Raw genomic sequence first — 21,545 nt, 5'->3', positions numbered from 1 at the left:
GATTCCAACCTGACTTGTACATGCACACAAGGATACACGTACGTACGTACGTACACACACTCACACACACACACACAAACACACACACACACACATACACCCCCACCCATACAATCACACACACACACACACACACTCACACACACACACACACACTCACACACACACACACACACACACACACACACACACACACACACACACACACACACACACACATACACGGACATAATCACATATGCAGACATACTTACACACATACAGGGAATACGTTTTTGTGCCAATTTAATTAAGCACGCACGCACACATTTGGCTGCCTAAGAACATATCTCGAAGAATAAGGAAAGTTGCTGTGTAACAGTAAAGAAACGTCTCACATGCGATCCATGCACGTTAGATTTAATTCGTTCGATCACGGCCTACACATTAGCGAGATTTAAGAAACAGCACGTTTCGTTTTGCAGCTCGTTTCGTTTGGTGAATGAGTCACCCCGCGAAACGGAACGTGTAACGAGACGGCATAGGCCGCAGACAAGATTTAGATGTATTCACGTTTCGTTTCGGAATGAAAGGCCGGGCATGGCAGGATATGATCCGCTGACTGGGCATGGCATAATTTCAACTCCACGAGTCAATAAAGGATTGACATACTCGCATTGCACGCACAAGAGCTTCACATTTTTCAATTCATGCACCTGATCACATACGAAGCCAGAATAAAAATTCGATGCGATGACCTACTTCTGCTTCGCCATTTGCTTTCTCACCATGAAGTTGGATAAATGTACCAGGATCAGCACCCTTCAAAATATTTCAGTTCACAACAGTTGTCTACCTCCAATGAACACATTCTCAGCGCTGAAAGACTGTGAAAGGGTTGATGAATCTAGCAATGCATAAAATGGCCAACAAATAAAACTGTTAGTGTGCAAAAATACTCACAAAAGTTGACGAAATATTGTTCGTTTTTTGGGGGTGGAAAACGTGACTGCGTTTTGACGTTCCACGTTCCGTTTCAGTTGACCTTCACCTTTCCAGCGAGAGACCCCCGAAATAATGACGTTTACCACAACTTCAAAACGAAACGTCCCAACGTTTCGTTTCTTAAATCTCCGTAATGTTAAGAGTAATACCTAATATACTGGACTCGCAACGAAATATACAAACAAATGACAATGAACAACGTTTCGACCTAAAGGTCTTCAACAGGTTAAAAAAATGAAAACAACAATACAAATATCAAAACGACTTATCAGAGAAGATGGCGATGATGTCATCCAAGCGCAAAATAAGGGGGAAAGGGAGATAAATCAAAAAGAAAAATGAGCAATGAAAAATGAAACCAAAACGAAACAAATCAGAATAATAACGCTTGAAGGGCCTGAAGTTGAAGAGAGAGAGAGAGAGAGAGAGAGAGAGAGAGAGAGAGAGAGAGAGAGAGAGAGAGAGAGAGAGAGAGAGAGAGAGAGAGAGAGAGAGAGAGAGAGAGAGAGAGAGAGAGAGAGAGAGTGTCAACAATACCTACACTGAACAAATGATAATACAAATAGCAAAATGTAAAAAATGTAAATAAAAAGTGATGAGTTCGCAAATGTGCCGACTTTGGACTTTCACGCACACACTCACACACACACGCAAGCAAGCACACACACAAACACATTTACACAGGTATGCACACACACACGCACACACACGCACGCATATATAAAAGTCATGATGAAGGGAATCATGGCATGATGTTGATGCCATCGGGACGAAGTGTGCCAAGCTTTCTGATGAGGTTCGACTCCCGGCGTTTGCGTTCTAAGTCATCACCAGTGCCTTGCCATAGGCAGAGCGCCTGGACATCAGCGGCAGAATGACCGTCCGCACAAAAATGTGATGCCACGGGACGGTTGCGGTGGTGCGCTATTTCTGCCAGATGTTCTCCGAGCCGAGTCTCGAATGTGCGGTATGTCTCGCCAATGTACAGCATGGCACAAGCCCCACACCTCAGTGCATAGATCACGTTAGTGTTCTGGCAGGTGAAGGACAGACGCACTGTGAAGGATCCTTTCGGACCCTGCACGTGTGTTGCTGCACTGAGGAAGGGGCAGGCCTTGCAATTGGGTTTGGCACAGGAGACGGTACCCGAGATGGATGGACCCGGACGAAGAGATGAATGAACCAGCATGTCACGCAAATTGCGTTCTCTTTTGTATGCAAAGAGAGGACCTTTCTTGAAGGTGTCGGCAAACTTCGCGCTCTTGGCTAGGATGTGCCAGTTGGATCGTATGATCCTGCAGATGGGGACGGTGTGGAGGTGGAAGGTGGAAGTTGATACAGACAGTGGGTCTGTCATTGACTGGTGGCGTGCTTTGCTCAAGGGCGGACTCACGGGTCTTTTTGCTGGCCTTGGCGAAAGCATCGTCAATGACGGATTGGGGGTACCCCCTTCCCAGAAAAAAAGAGGCCATCTCGATGCAACGAGTGTGGAAGTCTCCATCGTTGGAGCAGAGTCTTCGTAGCCTCAAAAATTCAAAGAAAGGGACTCCACGCTTGGTAGCCGGTGGGTGAGAGGAGTCAAAATGCACGTATGCATGTGTAGTTGTCTCCTTGTAGAACACCGACGTGGAGAGCACCCCATCGGAAATGGAGAGAGAGATGTCCAAGACGTTCACACAGGAACGGGAAACTGTGAAAGTGAACTTGATGGCTGGGTGGACGTTTTGGAGAAACTCTATGAAAGAGTCAGTCACTCCCTGTTTACTCCCTACACAATGTTGACAAAGAGCCTTTGGGGGTAAAGCTTAGAATCTCACCCCTGTCTGATAAGCTAAACCAAAGTCATTTTTTCCTGTCTCAGACATCTCAGTTTATGTGTGGCGTGCCACTAAGCCATCGAGTAGTTGCGATCTGATTTATAATTATGTAGAACTTTGTGGCTATCGACCAGAGAGAAAGAGAGAGAGAGAGAGAGAGAGAGAGAGAGAGAGAGAGAGAGAGAGAGAGAGAGAGAGAGAGAGAGAGAGAGAGAGAGAGAGAAAGAGAGAGAGAGAGAGAGAAAGAGAGAGAGAGAGAAAAGAGAGAGAAACAGAGTGATAGAGAAAGAGAGAGAGAAAGAGAGTGATAGAGAAAGAGAAAGAGAGAGAAAGAGAATGAGAAAGAGAGAGAAAGAGAGAGACAGAGAGAGACAGAGAGCTTGATTATTCAGTCTGTGCGTCTTTTAAACATTAAAAACGAAATGCAAAATAGCATAACTGTGCAAACTATTGGTTTGTGTTCCAATTGAGGTTAGCCTGGTCGCTCCCTGCAGACGTTATGTTGACAAATCCAAAAAGGAACCCTTCAGGGGGTTTGAAATTTTTTTTGTCCCTGTCTTATTAGCTCAATCAAATTCCTTTCCTTCTATCTCAGACGTTATTTTGTGTGTGGCGTGTCACTAGGCAGTAAACTAGCTTGGGTGAATTTCGTGTAATGTTATTTATTATAAAATGGCGAGCTTGAGTTTTTTTTCCATAACCACACACACACACACACACACACACACACACACACACACACACACACACACACACACACACACACACACACACACACACACATGTACACACACACACGCACACACACACACACACACACACACACACATGTACACACACACACACACACACACACACATACATACACACACAACACCCCCACCTTGCACCCACACATGTGTAATGAGGGAAGATCGATGTGGAATCTGACCACTACAAAGGTCACTGTGCTCATCATCTATCATCCCATTCACGCACTGTCCGCACATCGATCAGTCCCTCTGCCTCCCCCGCCACTGGTTAATAAAGCCCTGCACACTACTAAGGTCTTTGTGGTGCATTATCATTAGCACATCACAAAGGTTATGACCGTATATTGACGATAGTGCACCGCAAAGGTCATGGCTGTATAGCGACGACAGTAGAAAAAAAAGCCAGTTATCTTACAGCATCGTGAACGTACATCGACAATTGCACATTTGTGACCCTCCACCACGGAAGTAGTCGCATGTCACCTTTGCATGATTTTCATATTTTTACATTTTCCTAAAGAGTTGTTTATGCTCTATCCAGTGGTGAAAACCGCTTTAGAAAAGAGCGAAAACTGTTTGAGTTGTAAGCCTGTGACTAAGGTGACCCTCACACTGTTACCAGACACTCCCCGGACTTATATTAAGCCTAGCGCAGAACTGTGCGAGGTGACATGCGACTCATTTCGTGGTGGAGGGTCACATTTTATAGGTCACTATTGTATGGTGACGATAGTACACCACAAACTTGTAGATTGTATTGGTGATTATTGCACAACGATGATAGTTCATCACTAAGTGTACGACCGTACATCAACGCTGGTACGATCACTGGGGTCATGAAAATAAACCGACGCCAGTACATCACGAAAGGTCATGACCGTTCATCGATGCTTGTACACTACAATGATCTAGACAGCACATCGACTCTAGTTCACCACACAGGTAATTAATGTACATCAACGCAATCAGATATTAAAGGACATGACTATACACCGTCCCAAGTGCATCACAAAGAGCATGGCTTTATATCGACGTTAGAACGAGACCAGAAAGGTAATTATGCCAATACTTCCACTTTTGCAGATCACTTCGGCCATGACCGTATATTGCCGCTTGGGCATCACAGAATTGTCCATGGCCATACACTGACGTTAATACATCACGAAGATAATTATCGTACATGGACAATAGTACATCACAAAGGCCAAGAGCCGCCGTGGGCCCAAATATATTACACATTCATCGACCCTACATTGACCATTATAGTTTACAGAGGTCTTCACAGCACATTCATTTTGATGCATCATGGAAACTCATCATCATCATTATCATACATCGTTACTGGTAGTACATCAAAACATAGCATGTCAAATGGCATATATGGACGATTTAAAGGCTGACATAGTCCTATTTAATTAGTTTAATTACTTCCAGGGCTTTTCCCATCGTCGCGGGGATGTATGAATTAAGCTTCCTGCAAAGTTTTAGGTTTGAAGTCCTTACCAATTACGAGAAATATTTAATTCTGTATTGCATTGTTTAGCAACAGTTCTCCAGGACTTGGGCTATTTTTAGACCGTTGACGTCACTTCGTGACGTTTCGTAAACCAAAGATGGCGTTTGAGACTGTTCTGTTTACATTCGACACTATCAACACCACTTTGCAATACTGAAATAATTGTTTCTGTGTTCGAAAGCTACAGCCAATCGTTATTATATTCCCTTAGGTACAGTTTTATAACATTATTGGCACATGTAAACAATATGAATTAATTAATGAACGCTACGAGTATGGCAGCCTTTAACAGAAACCACTGAGGTCTGGTGCCAACAGCGCCTGGTCCACGTAGTTTGTACTACTTAATTATGTATTCAAAAATAGTATATAACTCTTATTACTCTTCCCAAACACCAAGAGAATAGCACGAGGAGAATAGAGAATATAAATCGTAGAAGTCTCCTGTTTATTTATTTTTTGTTTAAATCCAAAAACAAATAGACTGCCAACGTTCCAAAATTCGTTAAAAAATCCTATAACATACCTTGCTTGTTTTTACATTTAGTCAAGTTTTGACTAAATGTTTTAACATAGACGGGGAAATGAGAAGAGGGTCGTGGTGTATGTATGTGCGTATGTGTGTGTGTGTGTGTGTGTGTGTGTGTGTGTGTGTGTGTGTGTGTGTGTGTGTGTGTGTGTGTGTGTGTGTAGATCGATTCCGAAGAAACTACAAGGCCGATATTCATGAAACTTTAGATAAACATTCTTTCAGATAATATCCCTAGAATCTTTTTTCTTTTATTTGACAAATGTCTTTGATGACGTCATATCCGGCTTTTTGTGAAATATGAGGCGGCACTGTCACGCCCTCATTTTTTAACCGAATTGAATGACATTTTGGTTATGCTATCTTCAACGAAGGCCGGACTTTGGTATTGCATTTCAGCTTGGCGGCTTAACAATTAATTCATGAGTTTGGTCATTAGAAATCTGAAAATTGTAATTAACATTATCATTTTAGATATCGATCAAAAATTATTTTAATCTTATTCTTGATTATTTTCTGATTCCAAAAACATATAAATATGTTATATTCGGAAACAAGCTCTGAAAATTAAAAATATGAAAATAATGATTAAAATTAAACTTCGATTATCGATTTAAAAACAATTTCATCTTACTCCGTGTCTGTTCCTGGTTCCAAAAACATATAGATATGTTACGTTTGGATTAAAAACAAGCTCAGAAAGTTAAAAAGAATAAAGATACACAATTTCCCTGTCTTTTCCAGGGACTGGGACTGGCAATTCTATACGGTCTTGGTGAAAAAATGCAGTGCGTTTTGTTTCATTCTGTTGGTTTGACAGCTTGAGTAAATGTTGTAATTTCGCCTTACGCGACTTGTTTTGATTCTATTTGTATTTCTTTATAAATTACCAAAAGCACATACACAATGAAACAGAAATGTCAAGCATGAAATAGAAGCCCACGAAACGTCAGACAGCCAATACGCTTGATTATCGATCAAGCTAATAGAGAATGCTGAGTGCCTAAACCTCAGAAAAGTCAGTCAGCCTTGATCTAGCAGCAGTCAATGCTGAGTGCCTAAAACATAAAGCAGGTTGATTCAACCATGAGCTGACTTGCGTGCAAATCGATACCCAAGCACCAAGTGACTTTTCACGGTTGCGTGGCTTTACGACGTTAAGAGGTTGTCACATAAGGTGGAAAGAGAGGAGTGTTGTTCTTTCTGCCTCTGAAAAGGCGTTGGCTTTAGAAACCTGTGTGTGTGTGTGTGTGTGTGTGTACCTGGCGGTATGGCCAAAATGCTACATAAATGGATTTATGCACCAGTTTCACGTGATATTGCTACATAAAACATGATTCTGTTACATATTTGTTGATGTGCTACATGAACTCAAAATGTGATAAGGTTACATAAACATGGTGTTGTGAAATGCTACACGTTTTTGAAAATGCAACATAAGTTTTTTATCAATGCCACAGCTACATAAAATTCTAATCATTTTTATGAGAATATGCATGAGGAGAAGTGACCTTGTTTCCACTTATTTTTGTGTGTGTGGGTTTGTTATTTTCTTTAAGTAAAAGATAATTTCTGATGATGAAAAATATAGTAGTTTAAGTGATAAACGAACAAAACAAAATTTTAATAAAAAATAAAAACAACAGTGTTTCTTGTGATTTCTGTCACTTATTTTTCACACACACACACACAATTTTCTTCATTATAAGTGTATGAAAGTGTGTTTGTTTTCAGCCCATACCCTAAATGACTGGATACTACATGTACTGAATTAGCTTGAGTTCTGATAAATTTTACCCTCATAGGTTCAAGTTTGTATTTTCTTTGAAAGTAGTGTATACCTATTTATAGAAGTGTCAAAAAGTGCTGTCTTTCAAGGTATTTGTCGTGTCTGAAGTAAACATTCATTTTTTCTTTGTACTACAAAGGTTAAGTGTCAATATACGGAGCAGAAATGCCCACATGCAATGACAACCACAACATTGAAAAGACATGACAACATATGTCACAACACAGAAGAAGTCAATTAAGCAACACGGTTTTCAACATATTTATTTTGTCTGAAAAAAGGATCTTTACAGTTTGAATCCTCCACAAACTGAGAAACTGGATATTCTGAATAAAACAAAATTCATATAATCTTGTTATTCATCAACATAACACATACACTATGAGGAAATAAAACCCATACACTCATTAACATCTCAAATATCAACTAAACAACAAGAAAAAGTCAACAGTGTGGTATTTCAAACTGATCAACCAAATGAGACAAAAACTTGTGTGAATCCGCAAATCTACAGAGAAAGCTTGGTATCCTTATCTTGGACTGTTGCCAACAAATCCAATCCAGAACAATCTAATCTGAATCCTGAACAATTGTTCTGAAAGGTTATTCTTTCATGGTAAGAACATAATTACATAAAACTACATTACACAGGAAATTGAAACACTATTAAAGGCACACGCCTTCCCGTGTAGACAGATCAGGTCACCGTCACAGATGTGTTCAAGCTTTTACATGCCAAACATGGGACAAGACCATCCTTCAACTTAGCCACAAAACGGCCCACACTTGACACAAACAAAATAAAAACACACACATGCATTCTGAAATGTAAATAGGATTAGTCATTTGCCACAGCACACATTTTGTGTAACTGCTACATAAAGTGAAGAGATATTAAAGCAACACTACCAAACACTGTCTAGCATTTGATCACAAGAAGAACACCAAATGATTATATTTATATTCATCCATCCATTAAATGCAATAGTTTCATCTTCACTAAACATGCACTTTTCATAAAACAAAGTATTAAACACAAAATGTATTTTGTCTATAGCTGCTACATAGTGTTTGAGATTCTAAAACAATACTGGCAAGTACTGTACAGTGTTTCATTCCCAGAACAAAAATATCCTCATGTGATGTATAACATGCACTTCTAAAGTTCTACTAAACCTCATATATATAACCCCCCCCCCCCCCCCCCCCCCCCAGTGTGTTTGTCGCTTTACTAATATATCTTAAAACTAAAGTGAGCAACTTAATTTCCTACAACTTATCTAAAGTCAACTGTCATATATTTTGAAATACGAATACATGTATTCACATACCAGTAATTATTCTTCAATAGCAACAACTAGACATGATTGTTCATGACTGGCAAACATTGTCCAGTGCTTTATCCCAGGATGAAAACATTACCGTGCTTAAAACAGGCTTCAGTTCAATTCAATACTTTACTCTACATTCTTAGAGAACTCCCCCCCCCCCCCCCCCCCAAGTTAAATGCTCAACCCTCCTTCTTGCCCTGCCCACCACCCCTTTCTTTACTTTTCTTTCTTCATTTGGTGTTTAACGTCGTTTTCAACCACGAAGGTTATATCACGACGGGGAAAGGGGGGAGATGGGATAGAGCCACTTGTTAAATGTTTCTTGTTCACAAAAGCACTAATCAACAAGAAGAGCAAACGCTCGATCGAGTCACTTTCGCAGTTCTGAATATTATATGAGGCAATTTTTCCTTCAAGACATACCTGTGACCTTGAAAAAGGTCAAAGGTCACCAAAGCAGACGTCAAAGTGTAGAGGTCACTGGGAGTCACGTTCACATAAAATTTGAGCCCGGTCACTTTTATAGTTTCCGAGAAAAGCCCAACGTTAAGTTGTGTGTTGCCGAACAGAAAAGGCTAGTTATCTCCCTTGTTTTTCTGATAACGTTCGTAAAAGGCTACAGATGTAAATACTTTGATGTAAAGAATAATCCTACAAAGTTTCAATCACATCCGATGAACTTTGTCAAAGATATAAAATGTCTAATTTTTCCTTTGACGCTGACCTGTGACCTTGAAAAAGGTCAAAGGTCAACGAAACCATCGTTAAAGTGTAGAGGTCATTGGAGGTCACGACTAAACAAAATATGAGCCCGATCGCTTTGATAGTTTCCGAGAAAAGTCCAACGTTAAGGTGGTGTCTACGGACGGCCGGCCGGCCGGCCGGCCGGACAGACTAACACTGACCGATTACATAGAGTCACTTTTTCTCAAGTGACTCAAAAAATTGCTCCAGGGGCTTGCCACGTAATATACAATATATTACCTTACTGGGAGAATGCAAGTTTCCAGTACAAAGGACTTAACATTTCTTACATACTGCTTGACTAAAATCTTTACAAACATTGACTATATTCTATACAAGAAACACTTAACAAGGGTAAAAAGAGAAACAGAATCCGTTAGTCGCCTCTTACGACATGCTGGGGAGCATCGGGTAAATTCTTCCCCCTAACCCGCGGGGGGAGCCCACCACCCCAAGAAGATTGAAACAACCATCTAAACTGAGAAACAACAGACTACATTTATGAAGATGAAGATTATATATTATGCAATATAAATAGATTCACAGTTCCTTAAAGGCACACTCCTTCCCGTGTGAACAGATCAGGTCACTGTCTCAGATGTGTTCAAGCTTTTAATGGGACAAGACCATCCTCCAACTTAGTCACATGCCAAATATCAGCACCCTGACTGCTTCCTGTGGCAAACAGAATTTAAAAAAAAATTCATTGAATTAAGATTGCGAAAAATCCTGCTCGCCACATCAAGCAGTCAGGGTGCTAATATTTGGCATGTGACTAAGTTGGAGGATGGTCTTGTCCACTGTAAAAGCTTGAACACATCTGACACGGTGACCCGATCAGTTTACATGGGAAGGCGTGTGCATTCAATGTTTTATCCACACAAATACATTTACTAAACCAAAACAAAAATCCAAGTTTTCTCTTTTTACTACTCCTAAATCAAAATCAATATGCCCAAATACAACTGTTAAAGCTGTACTATGTGTCAGAACATTTGTGACATTATCAAAATCCCTTTGCAACTGAATTCTCCATCACTGAGTAAATTAAAAGTTGCCATAGAACTTAAAAGAGAGGGAAGCAAGTGTTCATGAGACTCGGCTCATGTTGTATATTTAACTGAACCATGAAACAGACCCTAATAGTCTTCAAAGTCTTTTTGAGAAACAAGAAGTTTTCACACTATTTGGCCTTATTTTTATGCATGCGAATTTCCATCCTAACTCTGTTATACAACTGTTTGAGTGAGTAATTGCAGAACAAATCTTCAAAGTTTCTTCCAGCTTTCTTGATGTGTTTTACCACATCACACTGTTTGACTGCACCTCCATGTGTTGCTTTGTCTTGAATGAAAGGAGCACAGCATCTCCTTAACCGTTCACGGTCAACCTTGGAGAACACTTCTGGTTTTCCAAAACGACTGGGAAGACAACTGCTAGTAGGTTCAACCGTCAATGTGGATGTCAACGTGGATGACACTGGTAGAGAGGGAATGACACTGACTTCACTTTCTTCCATCTGGACTGATTCTAACACGCTGTTGTCTAGTAGCTCACAGTCATCTTCATCACTATCCTGTTCATTCCATGCAACGTGCCGGTGCAAAATTTGCCTGAATTTGCTAGTACACTGAATGCCTGAGGATGTGTCATAATGCCTATCGGCGGTTGCTATCGAGTGGTCCATATGTTTTGCCACAGTTTCCTGCTCTTCTCTAGGGATGTCCTGTTCTCGCAAAAGTGTAATTACTGTCTTTCGAATCAGAGTGCATGTGACATGTGGGACCTGTACACTTTCAATGATGCCAAAATCATCAAATGCTGCTTGGAGGAACCTGTTAATGTCACTTACAGCTGCTTCTTGTCCACTGCTAAAACAGAAAACCTGGTCAACATTGCTATTTGCTATCCTGACGTTGCTGATAAAATAAACCAGACTGTCATAGTCCTGCCTGCTGAAATGTACAGCGGCTGACCCTGAACTCCTGTAGGTTTTTCCGCTATCAACCAGTACAACTTTTAAATCACCTTTTTCTCTGGCGTTCAAAACATGTGTCACAGTCATCGCACAAAAAATCCCTGTCCTCTTACCGTTCAAAAAAGCTGTGTGCAAGAGAATATGGTTACGTATTTTATCTACGTCAGCGACTTTGCAGGTTGTTGCTCCTTTCTTCTTCTCTTGAGAAATTAATCTTTTGGCCATTTGAGAATCAATGTATTTGACAATCAAGTCCTCTGGAATTTTCACTTCTCTGATTTTGTCTTTTCGTCGCTGGATGTCCTCTGCAACAAATTTGTTGATGCAGCGGACAGTTCCAGCCAATGAACATCGCATCCCTCCGATGTCCAGGTTTGGGTATGTAATTTCAACAAAATCTAAGAAATGGCTCAAAGATGCCAAGAAATTTTTGACTGTGCCCCAGGTCTTGGAGCCTTTGATCTTCTCAAGAACACTTTCCTTTTCTGCAGATGGCTTTCGTGATAGAGTTTTTAACAAAGCAAGTTTGGCAATGGGGAATGGTTCCTGACCCAAAGACTCTGTAAGTATGGTCTTCACCATAGATTCTGTTCTTTTGTTTTGATTTTGTTTGTCCAACTTTTTCTTCTCATCCAGATCAGGTGGTATGTAACAACCACCTTCCAGTGAACTTAACCAAATACCAAACTCTTTACTCAAGCTTTCTGCTGTGTGCAAGCCAGTTTGGCAAACTGAATCCACAACCTTACATATTTTAGCCATTTTCAAAGCTTCTACCCTTGGCAGATTGTGGCATTTGGACATCAAATGCAGGTCTGGTCTTTGACCAGACCACACACATTGAGTAAAGCAACATTCTTTTTTCACAATTTGTCTTTTGGGCTCATTTTTTCGCCTGGAATTTCTTATCATGTCTGCTTGTTCCCATTCAGGTAAGTCAGGATGTGCGCTTCTCATATGTCTCTGAACATTTACACAAAAAGCAGTACAATCCTGCTTAGGACAGTGGTATCGATGTCTCTTCTTTTTTCCATTAGGTCGCTGTTTGCGGTTTCTAGTGCGAAAAATCCTTTTTCTCCGACGATGCAGACTGTTCTCAGTGGGGCATACTGCAACACAAAATATATTGTGAACACAAGTAAATAATTGGAACAGCAAATGCATAAATGGCTCTTACACTTATAATCACAGTCAAACATTTATCAACAGCCACACATTAAATATTTCTCGGTGCATGTAGGTTTTTGAGAAATAATGGAAAATACAAAAGTCACAAAGCAACACTATCAAAGGAAAGAAGAAAAACCCACTGTGCAAAGCCTATAAAAGGCACACTCCTTCCCGTGTGACCCGACCAGTTCACTGTTTGAGATGTGTTCAGGCTGTTATGCGACGAGATCACCTCCCAACTTAGTCACATGGCAAACATACACACCCTGACTGATTGCTGTTTTTTAATGAATGAATAAGTCAGCTGACTTTTTACGCAATTAATTCATCAATACAGCAGTCCCTGCAATGTACAGCCCCCCGGCGTGAGCGGACACCTGACATGTAGGGACACATTTGCTCGGCACGAGTGTTTTCCTTCTATATCCCCCCCCCCCCCCCCCCTTAAACGGACACCTGCAAAACGTGGACGTGGACACTCATTTTCGGTCCCAACAGCAAGTCATACCTCCAATGTACGGACAGACCATGTCAAATTTTCACCACAACAAAATCGATAATCAGTACATGGCTGGAGGGAGTGAGAGAGAGGGAGGGAGGGGGGGAGGGGGGGGTGGGGTAGCTGGCTAAACTCTGTGGGGTGTCCGGTGTCACTGCATGTCAGCACTGAGCAGGAAGAGCATTGGAGAGAAATAGAGGTGTACTCTTCCACACAATTTCCAAGCATCAGTTGTCAGGACTTGGGGTAGGCTTTAGTGAGGGAGAGTGGTAGCTGTGTTATGTAGGCCTACAGTGTATATCCGACTGAAGAGTGAAAAGTCACTGCCATGCCACATGATCGGCATGCAGTCAATAAAGCCAGACAAGAAGAAAATAAATTAAATGATTATGACATGCAGCTCTATCTGCTGCTATTTATTCAAACTGGTTTTCAAGCTTATTCTTGCAAAGCATCTGCACACGCTCCTCTGTGCTGTGTTTGTGTGGCTGCTTTCATATGTCAGTGCATGGTGAGTGTGTTCACTGCCTCCGGCCTTGAGGATTTGTTTTATCTCTTCTTTTCAACACTTTTCATACAAATCATTTTTACAGAACGTTTAAAGAAGTATTAGGAGTTTATTGTTATTGTTTAGTAGCCACAAGAAGTGATTAGCATAGACTCAATCCTGTTGTTTGTGTGTCTCTGTGAGTGTATGGGGGAGGGGGTGGTGTGGTCACCCCTCCCGTGACCGGACACCTGCAATGTACGGACAGTTTTGCTATGGCCCAAGGGTGTCCGTTCATGAGAGGGACGGTTGTAACTTCTTTCGGTGCATAGAGAGCTCAGTGATGTTCCTAGGCCTCGATCTTCAAACATTTACGCATTGTTTTGTGATCTGACGCATTGGTCCCATCCCCGGCCGGTCATATGTCCAATAGAAGCCCGGACTTGACCCTGCTGTAACCTTATAATGTGCAGGCCAGAAAGTGGCGAGTATTTTACTTGCCGTGGCGAGTAGAAACATGTAACTGGCGAGTACAAATGTTCATTTACTCGCCAAATGCCAGTTAAGTTGTTGGTTTGGCTAGTAAAGTTTGCTCTATTTGTGGTGCTTATTTATAAAAGACCACCCCCCCCCCCCCCCCCCCACCAGGAATAAATACTGAAATAAGACTGTAATAAATTTAGCGGCAGCGCCGTTAACCTCGCCCAAGGAAAAGTTTAAGTGTATTGATAAGTTGTTTTGTTCGTTTGAATTTCTTGTTTGGTTTTGTCTGTTCGGGTGTTTGCTGGTTTGTCTTTTGAATTTCTGCAATTTTGAACATTTTTTTTTTCAACTTGTTGTACTTTTCTTTCCTTTTTAGGTACCTTGTATTGCTATGAATGCTATCATGAAAATACAACTGACTTTCTTTTGTTTTCACGTTTCGCTTTGTGTGTTTATTCTGGAAAAAACAGACATTATGTTTTCGCATGTGTCATACATTGTCAAATGCATAGAGAAGACCAGGAGGAACAAAGCTATGAAAGTTAAAGGCAGAGTAAGCCTCCCGTAAACCATCACAGATACGGTCAGGCTTTTACACACATTACAAACACCATTTCATTTAAACACTCACCAATTGAGAACATCCTAGGTGCCCTCCGTAAAGAGCGAGCAATTTTCAAAGAATTTATTTTTGCGTGGTTTATCTTACCCCTGAGCCATCGTGAACCCGTGTGATCCAGTTTTCCCTTTTCACAATGCAGTCGTCATAGTTAGTCATTTGAATGCGACTCGACGTGAGCTTATCTACAATAGCACGTTTTTTTTATGCACGAAACAACGGCTGTGGTTCACAAGAACTCTAGAGATGGCTTTTGACTGTTGAGAGGAACGGCGATTTGCACTGATAAACCGGCCGTCGTCTGCTACGACCCTTGCGTGACCCTGCTTCCGGGCTTTTCTTTTTTTAAACTTTCACAACTTCGAATTGTTCTGATCTTGTCTTGATGAAAAACGAATTCTTTTATGATTAAAGAATGTTTGTGTAACAAGCTGTCAATTTATTATTTAGATTTTAAAAGTTAGGTCTAGCGCAAAAACGAGGCGCCGTTGTTGTTAACGGAACAAGTCTACGAAAATAAATTCTTTGAAAATGTCTCACGCTCGACAGAAAGCAGCCAGGATGTTCCCGTTCGGTGAGCGTTCAAATGGAAGTATGCTTGTACTGTATTTAGACGCTCGGGGAGCTCTGTGATGGTTTACGGGAGGCTTACTGTGCCTTTAAGTGCAGAGAGGAAAAGAAAATATTTACATGGTTCCTCGCTGAGCAAGTCTTGTTGATGACTTCTTGAAGGGGATGAGGATGAGTGGGGTGCCCTTTGGAGTGACCCGGAGGAACTCGAGGAAAGGAAAGGGCTGCGCCTCGTTTCACTGCTGCCCACAGGACGATTGCCGCTGTGGTTATGCCTTCTGACAGAACACAAAAATATTACATTCTATATGGTGATTCTATGACACAGGTAGGGGCCAAAATAAAACGCAACCAATTTGGATTGGGAATTCTTTATTACCACAGAAAGAAAGAAAAAAATCAGTCAATATGAAAACTTAGGTCACACAGAGCCTTGAAATAATTTCATTTTATTTTATTAGAAATACAAACAAAAACATGAAAATATCCAAGTCATTCCCACCGACCTGCAAATATTTTCATTCAATTAACTGATTACTCACTTTGAGATATAATGGTTACATGTTTGAAAAGGGAATGTATGAATCTATGACTTTAATCATTGCTATCATTGCTATCGTCAAACGTAACATGAAACACACTAAAAGCTCTGAACTCTATGCTTTTCATTCAAGAAATTATAACTGTTGCTAATATTGCCCAAAATCCATCTTGAATTTTGAACAGGGTTTTCTAGATTTTGATTATGTCTGGAGGCCATAAAACCCCGAATCAGATTGAAGTTCTAAAGCTCTGGCGCTAAAATCAATCTAAAAAGTCATTGTGTCCTACTCTTAGACCCTGCTGTGACCTCAAAATTCCACAAGGGTCAAACAGATTGCCTTGAAGACTGGGGTCATCAAACCCTCAGAGGGGGAAGTTTCAATGCCACAGCGTCAAAAACATTCCATTATTTTTTATCTAATCTTGACACTTTTTTGATTCATGTCTGGAGGTCATCAAACTCTGAAAATGCTCTAGCTTCATCAACATTTCAGACAATGATAATTTTCCAGGTTTTGACTGGAAGTCAACAATCAATAAAAGGATGATTTTTAATAGCTGCAATAGCATCCGATAAAACGCCAATGTTACGTTTGTCCACAGACAGCCGTCAGTGTCCATGTCCAACCCTTGAGTCACCGCTGTGTCACATCTAAGACCTGCCGCTCATTCTGCCGTAAGTGCAGTTGGCTGATTACACCTAAACGCGCACACACATTGGCAGCGCAACTGTCAGTTTCCACTATGAGGAAGACACCTGAATTTCCCAGCTACAGGATTGTGGAATTATGAAAACAACAAAGAGCATATCATTCTGTACATTATTGTTTTTCTAGCACATTAGGTGAATAACATTATTGACACTAACAAGCCCTGATACAGCTCCATGCACTTGGCAAAGCTATCAACAACTGTATTTGGTTTATGAAAAGCAAGGTACCTTCTCTTAAAGCTTCTCTTCTGTTGATGACTTCTTGAAGGGGATGAGGATGAGGAAGACGAGGTAGATGAGTGGGGTGCCCTTTGGAGTGACCCGGAGGAACTCGAGGAAAAGGAAGGGCTGCGCCTCGTTTCACTGCTGCCCACAGGACGATTGCCGCTGTGGTTATGCCTTCTGACAGAACACAAAAATATTACATTCTATATGGTGATTCTATGACACAGGTAGGGGCCAAAATAAAACGCAACTAACTTGGATTGGGAATTCTTTATTACCACAGAAAGAAAGAAAACAAGTCGCGTAAGGCGAAAATACAATATTTAGTCAAGTAGCTGTCGAACTCACAGAATGAAACTGAACGCAATGCCATTTTTCAGCAAGACCGTATACTCGTAGCATCGTCAGTCCACCGCTCATGGCAAAGGCAGTGAAATTGACAAGAAGAGCGGGGTAGTAGTTGCGCTAAGAAGGATAGCACGCTTTTCTGTACCTCTCTTTGTTTTAACTTTCTGAGCGTGTTTTTAATCCAAACATATCAAATCTATATGTTTTTGGAATCAGGAACCGAGAAGGAATAAGATGAAAGTGTTTTTAAATTGATTTCGACAATTTAATTTTGATAATAATTTTTATATATTTAATTTTCAGAGCTTGTTTTTAATCCGAATATAACATATTTATATGTTTTTGGAATCAGAATATGATGGAGAATAAGATAAACGTAAATTTGGATCGTTTTATAATTTTTTATTTTTTTTTTTACAATTTTCAGATTTTTAATGACCAAAGTCATTAATTAATTTTTAAGCCACCAAGCTGAAATGCAATACCAAAGTCCGGGCTTCGTCGAAGATTACTTGACCAAAATTTCAACCAATTTGGTTGAAAAATGAGGGCGTGACAGTGCCGCCTCAACTTTCACGAAAAGCCGGATATGACGTCATCAAAGACATTTATCCAAAAAATGAAAAAAACGATCGGGGATTTCATACCCAGGAACTCTGAGGTCAAATTTCATAAAGATCGGTCCAGTAGTTTAGTCTGAATCGCTCTACACACACAGACAGACAGACACACACACGCACATACACCACGACCCTCGTTTCGATTCCCCCTCGATGTTAAAATATTTAGTCAAAACTTGACTAAATATAAAAATCTCATTCTGCCGTAAGTGCAGTTGGCTGATTACACCTAAACGCGCACACACATTGGCAGCGCAACTGTCAGTTTCCACGATGAGGAAGACACCTGAATTTCCCAGCTACAGGATTGTGGAATTATGAAAACAACAAAGAGCATATCATTCTGTACATTATTGTTTTTCTAGCACAATAGGTGAAAAACATTATTGACACTAACAAGCCCTGATACAGCTCCATGCACTTGGCTAAGCTATCAACAACTGTATTTGGTTTATGAAAAGCAAGGTACCTTCTCTTAAAACGTTGACTTGGGTTTGGAGTTCTGCAGCGTCTCCTTCCCCTTGAATGTTCCCCAAGCTTCTTCTCTTCATCCTGAGGGGCACAACATTAAACATTAACAAAAATGGCATGACAATACAAAAAGGGAAACTGGAAACAGGAGTGTAAGCCTTCTGAGCTAAGCAAGTAAACGTAGACATAGCCTGGCAGACCTGATTTTGACCCCTTCAAAACAACAATGTCTCTTTGTCACTAAAATTTGAATAGACGTGTTTGTAATTATTCCCCCCCCCCCCCCCCCCCAAAAAAAAAAAAACCAACAGAACTCACCTTCCCCATATGTAATATGAACCAGCTAGCTCTAGACATCAATTTTCTGACGCTCTTCCTCCAGATATTTAAGAAAATTACAATTTTATATTTTTGACCCAAACTTTTAACCCTTTATGACCTGTAAGACTAGGGTCCACCAGACTTGAGTCATGCCCAGAAGTCATCAAACCCTACAAGTCTAAAAGATGCAAGTTTTAAAAAGATAGATGAAATGATGGTGGTTGTTTTTTTAACCCAAACTTGACCCTATTGTAACCTTTAAACTTGTTCTGGTCTGTAAGAGGAGCATGACTAAGGTTCAGAGGCTGTCAAAAATCGAATAACTGAGTGCTCTTATACCTGATTGCAGATATTCCTGGTGTATGGGACATAATACCAACCCCAAAACCAAACTATGTGGTTTATGGGGCGATCGAAAGCTCTTTTTAATTAGCTAGTATCCCTGTAAACAAATTCAAAAACTGATAATTTCCCATTTTATGACCAGAACTTGACCCAACGGTGACCTTGAAATTTGACGACAGACTTAAACCATGTCGAGAGGTAAACAAGTCCCAGAAGCGTGTGAAATTTGAAAGCTTTACCTTCAAAACCTTTCAAGAAATTGCTCAATATCTTTACCTCATGACACCGCTGTTAAGGTCAACCAGACTTGTATCATGTCTTGAAGTTATCAAAACCTAAAAGTGTGTGAAGTTTTAAAGTTCTATCGCTTTAAAAAGGTTCAAGGTCCTGATGATGTGGGTTTCGTACGTCCCATACTATTTTGATTAATGTTGAATCCTTTAAAAAGTATGGGTCAGAAACGATGTCCATCTATCGGAATGTGTAGTCCATAGCATCATCTGACGAAGGTCAAGACAAAAAGATTTAACTTTCCAAAAATCAGAGCAAACCTTATAACAATAATATTTAATTTTCTGTGACCCGAAGCTTGACCCTGATGTGACCTTGAATTTGGCCAGGGTCTACCAGAATTTGGTCATACTGAGAGGTCATAAAACCTGAGAAGTGTGTACAGTTTCTAAGCTCTAGCTTAGAAAACATCTGAAAAACTCCAAAGACAATTGTTTTGTTCACGATCGGCTGTCCAAACAAATGAGTACTGCTCATTACTAAGACTCGCTACTTAACTCAGGTGAGCCAAATATGGAAGAAACCCTTATTTCACTGAGGACAATAAAGGCATATTCTTGCTCAGCAAGGGAGGCTTATCATGACAGAAAGAACATATTCTGCCCAACCTATCAAACATTCACATTGAATATAAATAAATTGGTGTAGAACTATGCATAGGTACTGTTTGCCAAAAGCAACATCTAAAAATCAGAGGTGGGTTTTCTGGATCCAGGAATAGTCCACAATAAGTTGTGGAAAACCAAGTGAAGCAGTCAGCTTTAGGCTTTCAACTCATACCATACTGACACACTCTCTTTTTGACAATTTTTACTGAAACTGAAAGTTTGAATAGCATACCTCTGGTTTCCATTCATCCTCACTGGAAAGAGGATCACTGAAATTAAAAACAAGTCAGTTACAAACTGTACCAAAATGAATTAGTTGTCAAACATCTGCAAGATTTTAAAGTTGTTTATGTCAGGTGTTTGAATAAGAGAACATGCACCAAAATAAACAACGCATCATCGTTGACAGTAACAGATAGTAACTAACTGTGACTGAAACCAAAGGTTCTTCATTCTCCTGAGTACTCTCAAAGATGTGAAGGGGCATTCTGGGATAAAGGAGGCAAAAAAGAAAAAGAACAGGTCTTTTTGCTTGTATGCTGGAATTGAGATAAGGAAAAAAATGCATTACAATAGAATACTTGTGCTTTAACTCTGTTAAAAAAAGAGATTGGAACATGCTGAAAGTGAATTTTAATCCAGAATGACCAGGAGGTCGTACTGCAAGGACATTTACAAAGTACCCACAGGTTTTGGGGGTATTAGGTGTCACAATCCTTCATTGTCCTGACTAAAACGGAAAACTAAATTGAGGCTTATTATACACACCTTATTCTGCTTGAATCGCTTTGGTCGAGATTGAAGTCGGCATGTCTCTTTACAGCAGTAGGGTGGAAGGACTCTGCAAAATCAAGAAATATTGAAACATGATAACAACATTGTAGCTGTAACCTGTCAATAACATATCATGCAATGATCAATAATGGCTATCATATCTAATGGATGTATTCTTCGCTAAATAGTCTTCGCTAATTTTGTGAAAAGTATTGATTCTTGAATGAGTATTTTTACAGCCATACCTGTCCCAATATTTGGAGCATCCAAACCAGCAACATCCACAACTGCAGGCTGCCGTTGGTCTACCTGAAACATAACAAACACAAAACTCTTAAAACTTTTCATCAGGGTCTGGACATGGTCACATTGCTAATAATATGTAATAGTAGCCTGGACCAAGACAAGAAAAGACAACACTTTTTCTCTGTCACAGAATTCTAGAAACCTCGTTTTAATGAGGTTGGACAAATGCTACTTGCATGTTTATGTGAGGTTAGATGAAAAAAAATCTTAAGCAGAAGTAACAATGGAAATGTAGATCTAAAAGGTGCACATATCTTTACATCCTAAAGAAAATTTAATAATGTCAGATAAAACTGTCTGCTAGTGGGTCGGTTTTCGGGTCACTGTTGTTTTCTAAACAGTTAAAAAAAGCCATAGATATATAATGCAAAAGATTGGCATCATCCCTGAAATGACACACAAATCTCAGACATCATCTCATTCTTTGTCGAAGCGATAGCAGATCCTACATGATTTTACGTTGTGTTGCTGAATTAGTTTGTTTGTTTGTTTGTTTGCTTAACGCCCAGCCGACCACGAAGGGCCATATCAGGGCGGTGCTGCTTTGACATATAACGTGCGCCACACACAAGACAGAAGTCGCAGCACAGGCTTCATGTCTCACCCAGTCACATTACTCTGACACCGGACCAACCAGTCCTAGCACTAACCCCATAATGCCAGACGCCAGGCGGAGCAGCCACTAGGTTGCCAATTTAAAAGTCTTAGGTATG

At 40.4% G+C, this 21,545-nt stretch overlaps 1 protein-coding gene across 1 annotated transcript in view; it reads right to left on the bottom strand.

The window, feature by feature from the left end:
- Nucleotides 1-7,633: 7,633 nt before the first annotated feature.
- LOC138966718 (uncharacterized) overlaps nucleotides 7,634-21,545 on the bottom strand; it is a 29,952-nt gene continuing 16,040 nt past the window's right edge. Inside the window, exons 7-13 of the mRNA XM_070339036.1 lie at nucleotides 20,772-20,835; nucleotides 20,521-20,593; nucleotides 19,985-20,021; nucleotides 18,186-18,268; nucleotides 16,752-16,925; nucleotides 15,389-15,546; nucleotides 7,634-12,549 (exon numbers count right to left, since the gene is read on the bottom strand). Coding sequence (XP_070195137.1) covers nucleotides 10,646-12,549; nucleotides 15,389-15,546; nucleotides 16,752-16,925; nucleotides 18,186-18,268; nucleotides 19,985-20,021; nucleotides 20,521-20,593; nucleotides 20,772-20,835 — 2,493 coding nt within the window. The 3' untranslated portion in view covers nucleotides 7,634-10,645. The remainder of the gene's footprint in view (nucleotides 12,550-15,388; nucleotides 15,547-16,751; nucleotides 16,926-18,185; nucleotides 18,269-19,984; nucleotides 20,022-20,520; nucleotides 20,594-20,771; nucleotides 20,836-21,545) is intronic.

The sequence above is a fragment of the Littorina saxatilis genome, linkage group LG5 (genome assembly GCF_037325665.1).
Source record: "Littorina saxatilis isolate snail1 linkage group LG5, US_GU_Lsax_2.0, whole genome shotgun sequence".
Taxonomy (NCBI): Eukaryota; Metazoa; Mollusca; class Gastropoda; order Littorinimorpha; family Littorinidae; genus Littorina; species Littorina saxatilis.
Note: the sequence above shows the minus strand (reverse complement) of the source record. Positions and strands in the feature narration are given on the sequence as shown.